This window comes from Fulmarus glacialis, unplaced genomic scaffold (genome assembly GCF_000690835.1).
Source record: "Fulmarus glacialis isolate BGI_N327 unplaced genomic scaffold, ASM69083v1 scaffold48479, whole genome shotgun sequence".
Lineage (NCBI taxonomy): Eukaryota > Metazoa > Chordata > Aves > Procellariiformes > Procellariidae > Fulmarus > Fulmarus glacialis.
In genome coordinates this window covers 7,807-21,026 of record NW_009236226.1, presented here as the reverse complement: position 1 = coordinate 21,026, position 13,220 = coordinate 7,807, and the positions used below count along the sequence as shown (strand labels likewise).

The window sequence follows — 13,220 nt, the reverse complement described above, 5'->3', positions numbered from 1 at the left end:
ACAGATCAAAGGATGTTGGGCTCTCTAAGAAGTGTCCTAAATTATACATTCAAATCCAGAATCAAGGAAGCAGTGTCAAAACCAGCAACAGTATCTCACAGAAAAAAGATCACATAGCATGCCCAAAATCCTTTAAAAAGAAAATCTTTGTGATACTGACAAATCATAACCACAATCTACAGTCCAAGAAAAGCAATTTAGAATACATCCTGCATTCTTTATTTTCGAATAATGACATTTAGCCTCTACCACTTTTCCCTCTAACTTAAAAATTAATAAACATACATATTATTGTATCCTTTTATTTAAATTAAAATGTCCCAGTTCTTTGTTTCACAACCTTACTTTTAAATCTTTTATTATTGCTATTTTCATGCTGTGAGCATACAGCAAATAGTCAATGAAATTCTTTTTAAGTAGAAAAAAAACCTTTTTCTTTTAAGTTTTGATTTTTTTTAAACAGAGACATTTCTGCTGAAGAATTACTTGTGCTGGAATTCAGATTTTAATGAAGTTTGTGCACTGCTGCTCTGAATCAAAGGAGTAGATATCTTCTGCTACTGACTTTAAGAGTTCTGCAGATCAGTTACATTTCCTTTTACTGCATGAGGATATGTAACTTCACAGTCCGCTATCAACTTCAAGGGGATTAAACATGTTTCTGAAAATCACACTGAAAGCTTTGCCTGCAGCAGCGACACAAAGTTCCCTTCAAGATACTCTAAAATCACTAAGAACTCCTTAAGTCTCTCTTAAAATTCATGTAATCTCTAAAACAAAGTAACACAATTAATTTAAAAAATCTATTATCTTTGGGTAAAAACATGTATCATTGGGATTGACATCAGGGTCTTTCTTTTTTTTCCCCACACAAAAGCTGGTGTTTAAAGAAATTCTTTGATCACCAGGGGAATGCAGCACTGCTTTAAGCAGCACATGGCTTTAAGCATCCTACAGCTTACTAAACAAACAGTTTATTTATTTTTAAATTAATTTAGCAAGCAGCAACTTTAAATAAAAACATAAAAATGTGCTAGCTAATGCCAATTCTTTTCCACCTTCAACTGTGCTGGCTCAAGCCCCCAGCAGCACTCCAGCAGCACCTCTGCCCATCCCCAGCTGCCAGCTCCTTCGCTTGAGCAATGGCTTCGTAACACATTTCTGTCAAAATGATTTGGAATAGTGAAGAAACACTACTGAAACTGTCCAAATTAAGCTAGTTTATTTGATGGATACAGCCTGAAGTCCATAAGCTCCAGCAGGAAAGCAGGGTGGAGTTACTTCCTCCACTGGCTTATCTGCAACCAGAAGAGGACTTATGAAGCCAGGGCTATGTGAAATGTCTCAAGTCTCTGAATTCAGATGGGTGAGGAGTGAAAGAAAATGAAGATTTTTATTAACTTTTTTGTATATCTGCTTATTTGAAAACCAATTCACCATGGCTTTAAAGCACTTATCTAATGCAGCCCTAAACAAAGTACTGACAAATATATTGCTCACCTGGGCAAACAAATCCTCCTGTGCACGTACAAAAAATTTAAGCACGTAAGAGATACGCACAAGGTATTTTAGGATATGAGCCTAACTCAAAACTTACGCACAAATACTGCAATCAGCCTTTGCAATGCAACTAACTCTTCAGCGTATACTAGAAACAGCTACACATGCACTCTTGCAAACAAACCACAAGACTTGTCATAAACATGAACTTCCACAAAAAGAGTGTTGCCAACAATTGCCCAAACCAGATGTTTCCTCAGTTTATTAACTTCAAAATTTAAAATCATAATAACGATAAGGATATTGGAAATACCCAGGCAGCTATTCTGAGGGCTAGTCCAAAAGTGGGTAACCACCAGCATTACCACAGGGAATTCAGTTGTACAGGTAGCAGCAACTGTGCAAGCCATTTAGGTCTCAACTATACGGCACTCTGAGTTTATTTTTACCACCTGCTAAGAAACATCTTACTTTGATGAGGCTACATGGCCTCTCATCCAAACAGGACCTACTCAGCTAGGCATTATACAAAGGAACAAAAAAGGCAAAATTGCAAAAAATTACTTTATTTAAAAAAAAAAAAGCCAAACCACATAGGTCTGAGTAAATTTATAGTACAGACCAAGTTTAAAAAGTTAATTATACCTGTAATTAGTTTTGTAAAAATGAATTTTAGTGGCTGCTGAGGTAATTTTCCAGGGCGTTGCTATAGCAACAGGCAGAAGGTGCATTACCGAGGCAATGCGTGTGTAATGAGCTGCTGGCAACGGCCCTCCCTTGACGTCAGGAGAAACTGCCACCGTCTCCCAGCACGCTTGTGATCTGCACGCTGACCAGAAGCGGAAGAAGCCTTTTGTTTCCCAGTCAGCGCTGAGAGAGAAGTACTTATTTTTAATGCACTTTACATCATCTATGACAAGGTCCAAGCCTGCAGCCAGCTTCAGGGAAGCTGGCAGGCTGTGGAGGTGCTAACGATACCCTTGAAAGTGAGCACGTTTCAAAGGTACTGTTTGTCCACATTTCAAAATAATCAGCAGGAGCGGGATCATGGGAGTAGACTGACTGGCTCTGTACTTTCCTACATGCCTGTCCCATATAGAAATCAAGCAAGTAAGTGAGACTCCTAACCTTAATAAACAGACCAGAGTTGTTTTAACCAATAAACTTCTTCAAGTTAACTATAACCCCCATCACCATGAACAGGTAGCTCAACATTCAGCCTTAATTCATTTCCCAGAGTTACATCACCTAACGAAGACAGACCATCAAAACTTACTTGAATTTACTTTCAGTGAATGAAGTCTTGAAGCACCTTCAACATGAAGAAACATGGGACAGGCACTTCAAACAAACACCCTCTTCCAGCCACGAGCTACTATTCTCCAGCATCTTTGAGGTCAGATTTTTGTTGCAAGTAATCAGGTGATAAAGTAGCATTTTCTCAGGAATAATTCCGTAAGATTAATTTCTCTAACTTTAAATTAAGTTTAGTGTATAGCTTAATTAATCAGGAGAAGGCATTAAGACATGGGCAGACAAAGGTACAAAAGCTACGGCCTTCATCGATCTATAACACTCGTCTCCCTTTCTGAGGTTAAATATGAGATTGCTTTATTCATCAATACCGCCTAATAACTCTTCCCAAACTCAGCAGGCAAAACTGATGCAGCAAGATGCTGAATTAATATTCACTAGCCGCTAATAAACCTTAGTACTTAGAAGGAGTCTGCCTGCGAGACCTTGTCAGCACAGGAGAAGTCTCTGGGGACCAGAGTCTCCCTGAAACACACTGCTGGGGAGAAGGGATCTGCTGGCACCACACCAGAAACACTCCAAGAGAAATCTCTAAAGCAAAACCAAACATGTTGAGATAGAGGTAATTTTTGGCACTGATAAAAGGGTCAGTCTAAAACCAGTAAAGATGACTTGTTACCATCCAGCCAGCAGACAACATGACTGCTTCTTCATCTATATAGGGAGAATGAAAGTACAGGGGAAGAGGGAAGGGACAAACCCCAAGAAACTCTACAAAGTTTCTTGTTCAACAGAACGTTTGTTGGGCGATTTCAGTGTAACCACAGCCATAAAAGCAAGGCTTACCAGCAACATTTCATATGCAAATGCTTTCACCCTGTTCAACCACATACAAAAAAGATACCGCATGGCTGACTTTTTCCAAGTATGATAGTAACCATAAACATATACATCTTTTCAACCCTAAAGCTTTCAGGTTTAATGCAAAAAAAAAAAAAGTATTTTCCTCCACAGTTCATAGGTATGACCTATGCTCTCTCTCATACACAGACAGTGGCAGTGCAATAAAACCCTAACCAAAGTCTGTGACTAAGGCTAATTAGGCAAACTATTTAATAAGATTTGATGTATCTCTGTCCTTTGGAGCCTGGCTATTCTGGAATCCGGTGGGGCTACCCGCCATACTGTTGTTGGGGTTTGGTGTGCGTTTTGGGGGTTGGAGTTTTTTTGCTTGTTTGTTTTGCAAAACTCTGAACTGGCTGATGACACTACCCCAAACTAGCACTAATTTTGACCATATGCTGGAAAACAAGCTTTGAAAGGGAAAAGCCTTTTTCTGCATTTTTGAAAACGCGTACAACTTGCTTGCCTTCCAACTCCACATATGCAAAATGTTGAAGTTGCTGTAGCAGAATTTTTTCTGCCTCATAGAGCTGCCAGAATTAACTGACACAAGTATCCTCTTTCCTAACATGCAGCAGCACAGTAAATGGAATCAATTTTCAGTGTACAAACATGAGCCGTGAACAAAGCTAAGTGTAAATAAGTACTGGCCACGTTTTCAGAATTCTGTAGGGGTTTGCATTTCTGAACTTCTACACCACTGGTAAAAAGTTGAGGCATGTTTACCAGTTTCCAGAACTATCTAACCTTAATCTAAAGCAAACACAGTAAACCTAAGATCTTTGCAGTGAGGACGGAAGAAGTCTGCACCATGTTCTTTTTCCCACCCAAATCCCACCTAGCTGTCTCCCTCAATTTCCTACATGGCTAAAAGCCAACCTTAGCAAAGGCTAAAAAAAGCAAGTCACCAAATTAAAAAATGCTTGTGCAAACTTTTCTCAATAGGAAATGTGGTTTAAAAATTATACAGATATTAAAAATATGTTCAGTATGCACGAAAAAAGGGATCCTGAAAGAAATACATAGTGTATACGGCTTTATATAACCCCACTTCCCTTTCTTAATTTCCCTAGTTCTGTTGCATAATCTTCAGTTTTTCTATAGGATGAAATGCTTTGGTATGCAGCAGACTTCATGTCCCATCTTTCTTCAGACCTTCCTTTTATATTTGGGGACTATATCTAAGGCATAAGATACGGTTAGCATGGTTCTGCTGCTAGTACTTGATCTTAATCTTCAGACTTTCATTTTATTTGCTGTTTTTATCTTACTGCAAACCTTACACAAGTAAGGCTGTGTAAACTGCAAATACATAAAAGCAGAATCTACCATTCTGCAACACAAATTGCCCCCAAATATAGCTTTAGAACCTTCAAGTACAAATGAAGGGAAGAAAGAATCAATAGTATCAACAGTATTAAAATGTTTATTAAACAATGATGTGCTTATGTATCTTATAAATTATGAGCATATGGTTTTCTCACCCCCAACAAATGACTGTTACACAGATATCACATAGACAGTTGTTCATAACTTGATATATCAGTGTCAGCCACATAGCAGGTCTCAATATAGGACAGTATCAGTCCTTCTGAAAGGCTCACACAGACCCATGATGCCCTAAGAATTATGGGCATACAGTAATTCCACCGAAATGCACGTTTCAGAAGTGGAACATGGAAGCAAAACCTTATTTTTAACGGACAGGTATGAAGGAATTAATTGTTCAGCTGAAGTTATGAAAAACTTCAAACTCAGATGGAATACTGTCATACAAAAACTAAGTGACCAAAGGACTAACAATTCATGCAACGGTTTCACAAAAGGTGAAACATGAACTTTAACGAGCAGACATCATCAGGATTCATCTCTTTCTTCCCTGTTAACAATCAGTGATCTTCTGAAGATGTCCTCAGAGTCAAACCCTGGAGCTCTTATTACATGGTAAAATACTGGAATCTGCATTTCTGTACTAACTGTCGAGCTAACTCAACTCATATAATCACAGGTATATGCATGGCTGTATAACTGTAAGAACTGAATTGTTAAAGGTGATAGCAAATGCAGAAACAAAAGCCTGAAGGACTCTCATGTACGTATGAGAATGCCATGGCATGTATGACTAATAAAGCAGCGCATTAAATAATAACAAAGTAGGGTATTAAATACCCACTGGCATACCTAACACAGTGGGGTAGAACTTGAGGGAAATTATATTTAATTATCTGAAGTGTTAGAAAACACAGCCATGGAAGGGAAACTAAACAGATATCCTCAGTGCTTGTGTAGCAACTAGAAAGTCCTAGGTTGGAGTTACACAATGACATAATGCTTCCATTTCATGGGGCCAGAGAAAGACAAAGTTTTTCAACAAGACTGTGGGACACTTTCCAGTTCTAAACACTTCCTACTTTTTCTTCATGAAGGGAAAGCCGTTAGTGTCATATTGGGAAAAAATGTTGATAAATCTCCACAAATTCTAGTTGCAACCCAAGCTCTGCAAGTTGTCATGTAAATGTGAATTGTTACTTACGACAACTGTCTCTCTTACTGACAACAGTTAAGACTGTTGCCTCTCCTTTCTTTAGGCTTTGAAAAGCCATGATATAATCAGACTGTTGACTGGTAACCTGTTTACATTCAGGTTAAGGTCTTGACATCCTGGTACAATACATATTGAATGATCTCATCTCACACAGCTATTACTTAAGGCTATCCACAGTGTGGTGTTGGTTTACATCTGTCTCACACTACACTCACAGTATTTTAAACGGAAGTGGTTTAGTGGTAAGTAAGTGGCTAAGTCACCCCGTAATGTATATGGGAAGTGAATAATCCCTATTTACCTGATGTGCTCTTGACTTTACCACAGAGAAGTCTAGAAATTGCTTTTAAAACCAACATGAACACCCAACCTTTGGAACATCCAATGGCAAGGCAAGAGAATGGAATGTATTTGCTGAGCCTCCAAGAGGTTCAAATCAACTCCCACAATGCAGGAAATTTTCTTTCTTAGACCCTACCCTCACCTTTTCTGGTAAACACACATCTGATGTATACTTTCAGGGTACTAGCAGTGGGTATAAAAACATCAAAAGTGTAGCTAACAATGACAAAGCAGGTCAAAGATGACAGAAAGTGGAAGTATAGAAACATACAGGATATATTAGAAACCAGAAACAGAATTTAGAAACAATAAAAGAAACAGAAAATACAGAGGAAGAGATTTAGGAAGACAATGTGTAATAACACTGATGGGTGAAAAAAAGCAATACAGGGAACAGACTGGAAAATACTACTACTATAAAAACACAACTCAACTTTACTGAGAAGATGAGAGGCTCATGCAAGGGGTAAATGAAGAACATGTGTGACATTGACACATGCTTAAAAATATTGACACATATGCTTACAAGACATATTGACACATATGCTCACAAGAGATCTGGTGGACAACAAACCATTGTGGTTTATACATCAAGTCAGAAGAAATTACTAAGGCTCACCAAGTCAATGGGCACTAGGTGCTTAGTTGGCTTACTGCCTTATGAATCCCAGTAGTAAGTTCTAAGCATTTTTTTTTTCTCGCTTTGTGACAGGGATTTAAAGCTAGCAAATTCTCTTGAGTGTTTTATTGCTAAAGATACACATTGTATTTTTGAAACAATGTTTCTTTGGTTTCTGCTAATTGCTTTTACTGGACTTACATACCTGAAAAAACTCTACTTGCAAGCATAAATATACGAGAGGCTCTTCTAAAGACTCATATACAGTGATTCATATTCTAATTTAGAACAGATTTTGCAGAAATCTATAGTATGAACTATACTAAGTTATAGCTAAAGCCACCAAATCTGAAAAAAACTAATGTTAAATTGCTGAACATGTTGAGCTTGAAAAATAACCAATCAACTAGTACATTTCCCTTTTTCAAGGCAACGTACTAGCAATTTGCTTCTATAGCTACTTAATGAATTATTCCCTACTATTTTTAATACTATTCAAAAGATCCACTATAGTGACAATTTCATTAGAATTAGATCAAAACTATGGTACTCAGCACAATCTGATCTGAAGTAGCATCAGATGATTATTTGGAGAGTAAGTATAAGGCAAGCACACGGAATACAGACATTTATTTCAACTTTAAAAACAGTATCACATCTGTTGTGGAAATAATTTTGGGACCTACAAATACAAGAAATTCAAAGTATAAGACAAGCTCTGCTTCACCTTCTATTTATGCTTGCTGCTCATTTCAGTATGGAAACAATATGAAAGTATATTTTCAGCAACTTGTCTCTAAAATGTTCTTTTCACCATTTATGCACCCTGAAGTTTTTCACTTTATCTAATATTCTACTTGTTTTCTTACCACTAAAAAGCAAAACACAGTATGGTATCTTTGGGGACAGTGAGAATCCAGACAATACGAGATGCCACTGTACTTTGCACCACTCTGCACCAAAATATGCATACACAAATGATAGAAGTGATAGGTTGGGAAGGTAACCAGCTCCACAGGACAGCAAACTGCATAGGACAACAGGAACCCCATGCATGGGGCAAATATAGCAGAAGAACTTGGTGTGGTGATAGCATTGGAGCAAATCTGAGGAGACCTATGTCATGCATCTGTAACTCCTCAGCTGCCTAAATTGCATCAGCAAGATACTAAGAAGTTTGTCTTGACTAAATAAAGTGTTGTGCTAGGTAAGAATCCTCAGACTACTGTGCAGATAAATGTCATCCCAGACCTCTCATGTCTATAGCCCAGTTCCAATGGGCTTAATGGGAGCTTCATGGTGCCTTTCTGTTCTTCTGTGCTTTCCTCAATAAGAGGTTTCCATTCATGTACACCTGACAAAGGGAGACTGGAATGATATAATCAGAATAATTTTCATAGCTAATACAAAAATTCACGTGGAGACCATGGAGGTTTTTGCCACAGCTTTAGTAACTAACTATGCTGTATTTTTTAATGTTGGTCAACGTCAAAAGGTCATCATGCCTTACCATCATCCATTTCTTTGACAACAGACGAGAAATTTTATCTGAGCTATATGCTACAGTACTCAAGAGTAACCAAATTTCATGGAAGCAACCTTCAGGCAGCCCTAAGATTCCAATGTTAAATTTCACAGCACTATTTTATCAGATTCCTTCCCCAAGAAACTAAAGGCATAAGATTTCAGTCACAATTTAGTCACATATGCATCTTTATTATTGTTGATCTATAACAAACAGGGTTTAACTTAAACTGCTTTTCCTGTCGTTTTCCTGGCAGCCATGTTCTTTAAAGTTTAGGCTTTGTTTCCATAAAAGAAAGGCAGTTCAATAAAACGCAAGAACCCTTGCTTAGTACTATTTACCTCACGAGCAGGACTGCAAAAGCAGTGAGGAAAAAGGTGAAAACCTGGGAAAACAGGAGTTCTGGGGCATTATAATTTTTATGAAATGTATGGAGGTCTACCTTGATTGCACTCCCCAGTATTCACTACTGCCATACTACATGAAAGTATTTTTGTCAAGCTTGCATTTGTGTGAGTGTACGTCAGAGGAGAGTAAGGGCTTGAACAGGTATAACAAAAAACCCCCAAAACATCAGTGATTAACTATCCCTAGTTAGAATCTTACTTTAAGACTTCAAATGATCACAGACTGTCATTCTGTGAAACAAACACAGATATAATCCTAAACCAGACGTACTCCACTCCTTGAAGTACCCTCTGAATTCAATTTAGTAAGTGTATACTCAGGTATGTTTGTGCTGCATATGCATACAAACATGTACACAGACATAGAGTATAAGAAGCTAAAAAGTAAAAATTACTTTGTTAGAAACAGAAAATGATATACAGTTGTTTGTAGCCACTATGTACTTACTATTTAGTTGAATCTGATAACTGATACTCCCGTCGTCTATCATAACACTCCTGAATTCCGGGGTCATTCCATAAGCTTCTTATTGCATCTACATAGGGGTTCTCAAAAGTTGTCACCTTCTCTACGTCGACTTCGCGAACTAACTGTGCATGAGCCTAATTCAAAACAAACGAAACAGTGAAATTTACTTCATTTTCTATGTTTGCAGATAGCTCATATACAGTGAACATGATTCACAGGAATAATTTTTCATATTGGCCATATCACCAACGTGTATGTGCAATTTGAAAAATCAAGTACCACAAAGGAGGTTGTGAAGATGGAAAAAGGAGACAACTGTTACAGGGAATTCCAGAAATGAGGAAGAACAGAAAACAACTTTACTTTTTAATGGAAAGTATATAGATCTCAACATGGATCAGCATATTGTCTACCTTTCATGCTAAAAGACACTGTTAAACAGAATACCTACTATCTACTCTACCAACTGAACCACTCATTAGCAACTGAACCCAGGACACTTGAACATTAAGTTAGAAAAGACAGTAAAACCCCAAAATATTCAAAGATGGATATTTTACCAAACTCTGTATTCATGTGAATGAACTTAGTGATGGTGTAGGAAGAAAACAGTAATGTTGATTTATTGGGGAAGACCTTAAAGTAAACTCTGAATGAATGAGAATAAATAAGAGTACTGAGTAAATTATGAATGACTGATGATACAGTGTGTTCAAACAAAGACAAATAGTGCTAAATATGATATTATGACAGAAAGTGAATTAATAAACACACATACGGGCCCTTATTTTAGATTATGCTTACTCCAATCCAGTATTATTTAGATTAAATGGAGGAAGCATTCACATTAAAATTTGTATTTAATTAAGCTCATTTTAAAGAAAGCTTTCATTTTTAATTTTTCAGGTACAATGTTAGAGTATATAAAACATGCTTTTAAAATGATAACTAGTTAACCAACTTGACAGATTTAGACTCTGATGGTAGCTGAGAGAATGGAAAGGAGGGCTGAAATTTGCTTTTCAGAGAGATTGATAAAAAAGTTCTTAATGTTACCACAAACGAAAAAGAACTTATTACTAAAAAAGAAAAGCAAGATTATTAGAAGTTGTCTCTAGTTCAATTTGTACTATAAATTATGGAGATCCTTAAAAAGTAACATCTAAAATTGGGAGTTGCTAATAGAAAACAATCCCTAATAAATCCATCACCCTCCTAAATACTTAAAATTTAGTTAAATAACGTTAAGTAAAGAAATACAGCAGAACTATTTCTAATTTGTCCCGGAAGTTGTAACATTTCAGTAACAAATTTCATTTCAGTAACAAATACATGAATGTATGTATCTGTGTAGAAATATATACACGTGCAAACATACACACACAGAGAAGACAACAGATGAAAACTTGGTCAAGCAAAAAAACGGAGGGATTCAACTCTATGTCTAGTCTGCATTTGAGGTGAAGACACAAACCTCTTTCCATTTTAAATGAGGTGAAGGTATACTGAAGTAAGTATACTTGTTATTTTTTAATAAATTTATGCTCTGTTTACACTCATACAATCCCCACCCCTCTTTTTAGACAGTCCAGGAGAATGATGCTACTGCTCATTACTTTACAAAATATTATACTGCAACTATTGTTTACTCAAGAGGAAATAAAAACCTCCAAGTTCAATGTGTCAAATGTGTGTCTTGTAAGAGATAAGGAGAACATACGTTCTCTGTTATCAGAACCCAAATCTCCAAAGTTCTAACAAAGGGTATTTTCTTCCAGATCATGTCCACGCATCCCCAAATCACAGAGGGTCCCTACCTTCTCACAGCAAATAACAAGAAATGGTACTCTACTAAACACAAGCCAACATTCTTGTGAAACAGGGTAATTTTTTTTTTTTTTAAATTATCTTCTATCTTATCAAGCTCAGTCCTGTGTTCTATTGCGCTTGTGTACTTCCAAAAGAATGATGCCCTGAATATTTGTCACAGCTTGTGACAAACTGATAAAAGAATATATTCAGATACTGATTCTTTTTTTTTTTTTGTACTTCAGCTCTGAAATTATGGCCAACTGATATCAAAATGCTAACAGAGCTAAAAGACTAACTTACTATTCAAAAGCTTTCATCTGAAATCTGTCGTAACTGAAGTATTTCTCCAACAGTTCCCTAAACATTCTCTAACAGGTGCTCAAGTATTCTACATTTGTAGAAGAGAAAAATCTTAAAAGACAGTTACTTTATTCAGTTACCTATCTGACTTATTTCTATAAAGTTGTCCAAGATCTTGCATTGTTTTATTTACCACTTCTGTATGTTCAGCCAGTACAAACTGGTCATTAAGATGTAACTACTAGTTCAGCTGTAATATTACACAAACAATATCTAGAAGGTGTAGATGACTTTTCAGTCCAATACACTTTTGACATCAGCAGTCAACATTTCCCATGGCCTTCTGGGAATATAAGAATACTTGTAACAACTTTCACATTATTTGCCAGAAATCTTATGAACACTCATTCAATTCTTTTTAGCCAATCACATCTCTCCTAAATTTAAGCGCTTCTTCACTTATTTCTACAAGTATTTAAAAAATGATTCCAGAATAAGAACACTGGAATTTCTGGGAATAATACTGGATTCTAAAACCAGGAAATCTGAGCCCGAGGAGATACCAAAATAGCTATCATTTCTCCTTCTTCATTCCCCTTAGAAAACTACTGACAGTGTTAAAAACTAATTCTGAGCTTGAATAGCATTATAATTTTATGCAGGTCTTTCTGGCAATACTCTTCTGGCCACAATCCATTAATAGTAAGTACATTTTCTTAATCTCTAGGCTTCATCATATCAGTTTTCTACTTACTATCTTCATAATCTTTTGAAAGCTCCGATGCTTCTTAGGGACAAATTGGGCCAGCCAATGGATCTGGTCTCGTATTCTCTCTGTATGTGCATCAGCCATTTGGAGGCTTACAAAAGTGGCTACTTTTGTAAGCAAGCATGGAAAAAGGTTCATAGCTTTGTATTTCTTTCAATGTAGTCTCTGTAATTTTCCCAAATTCGCACTCCAACCTACCAGTATGATCTATATGAGGAAGATCAGGCAGAAAAGCACAGTCTATTTCAAAAGAAATTCCTCTGGGATCTTAAATCCACAGGAGAAAGCAATATGCTTGAGACGCAGCAGGCAAGGTTGCTTCGTATCAATGGTCTCTGTGGACTAGCTGATTTTAAGGTGCCCATTTAAAGAATTCTCTTACATGGGACGGAACATCTCCTGTTTTGTAAAAGGATTTCCCAAACCAACAAGAAAAAGCCCGTGGCTGTAGTGCTTGGCTGTCAGTAACTAAAGGATCAAGCACAGTGATATTAGTTAGGTCTGGATAGTATAATTTACATCGATTGCAAAATTGAGAGCAATGGCATGTGATCAGATCCAAGCAGTCCCAGAGCTGAATGGAAGTCGTTACAAAGACATCATCATGACCATGAATTTGTCTCTTTTGTGGGGGGTGTGTGTGGTATGTATAATTCTTGATAATGCAGCTTAAAAGCAGAAATGATTATTTATGCCAGCTCAACCACATGAGTTATTTACAGATTCAGGCCCAGGTGACTTGTAATCTACGAGTGTTGTTCATACAAATACCTTG

At 36.9% G+C, this 13,220-nt stretch overlaps 1 protein-coding gene across 1 annotated transcript in view; it reads right to left on the bottom strand.

Moving 5' to 3' along the window:
• Positions 1 to 12,529, bottom strand: part of LOC104082974 (guanine nucleotide-binding protein G(q) subunit alpha-like) — a gene marked incomplete at its 3' end in the record, with an annotated part of 16,051 nt that extends 3,522 nt beyond the window's left edge. Inside the window, exons 1-2 of the mRNA XM_009586278.1 lie at positions 12,431 to 12,529; positions 9,544 to 9,698 (exon numbers count right to left, since the gene is read on the bottom strand). Of these exons, the coding sequence (XP_009584573.1) occupies positions 9,544 to 9,698; positions 12,431 to 12,529 (254 nt within the window). The remainder of the gene's footprint in view (positions 1 to 9,543; positions 9,699 to 12,430) is intronic.
• Positions 12,530 to 13,220: the final 691 nt, after the last annotated feature.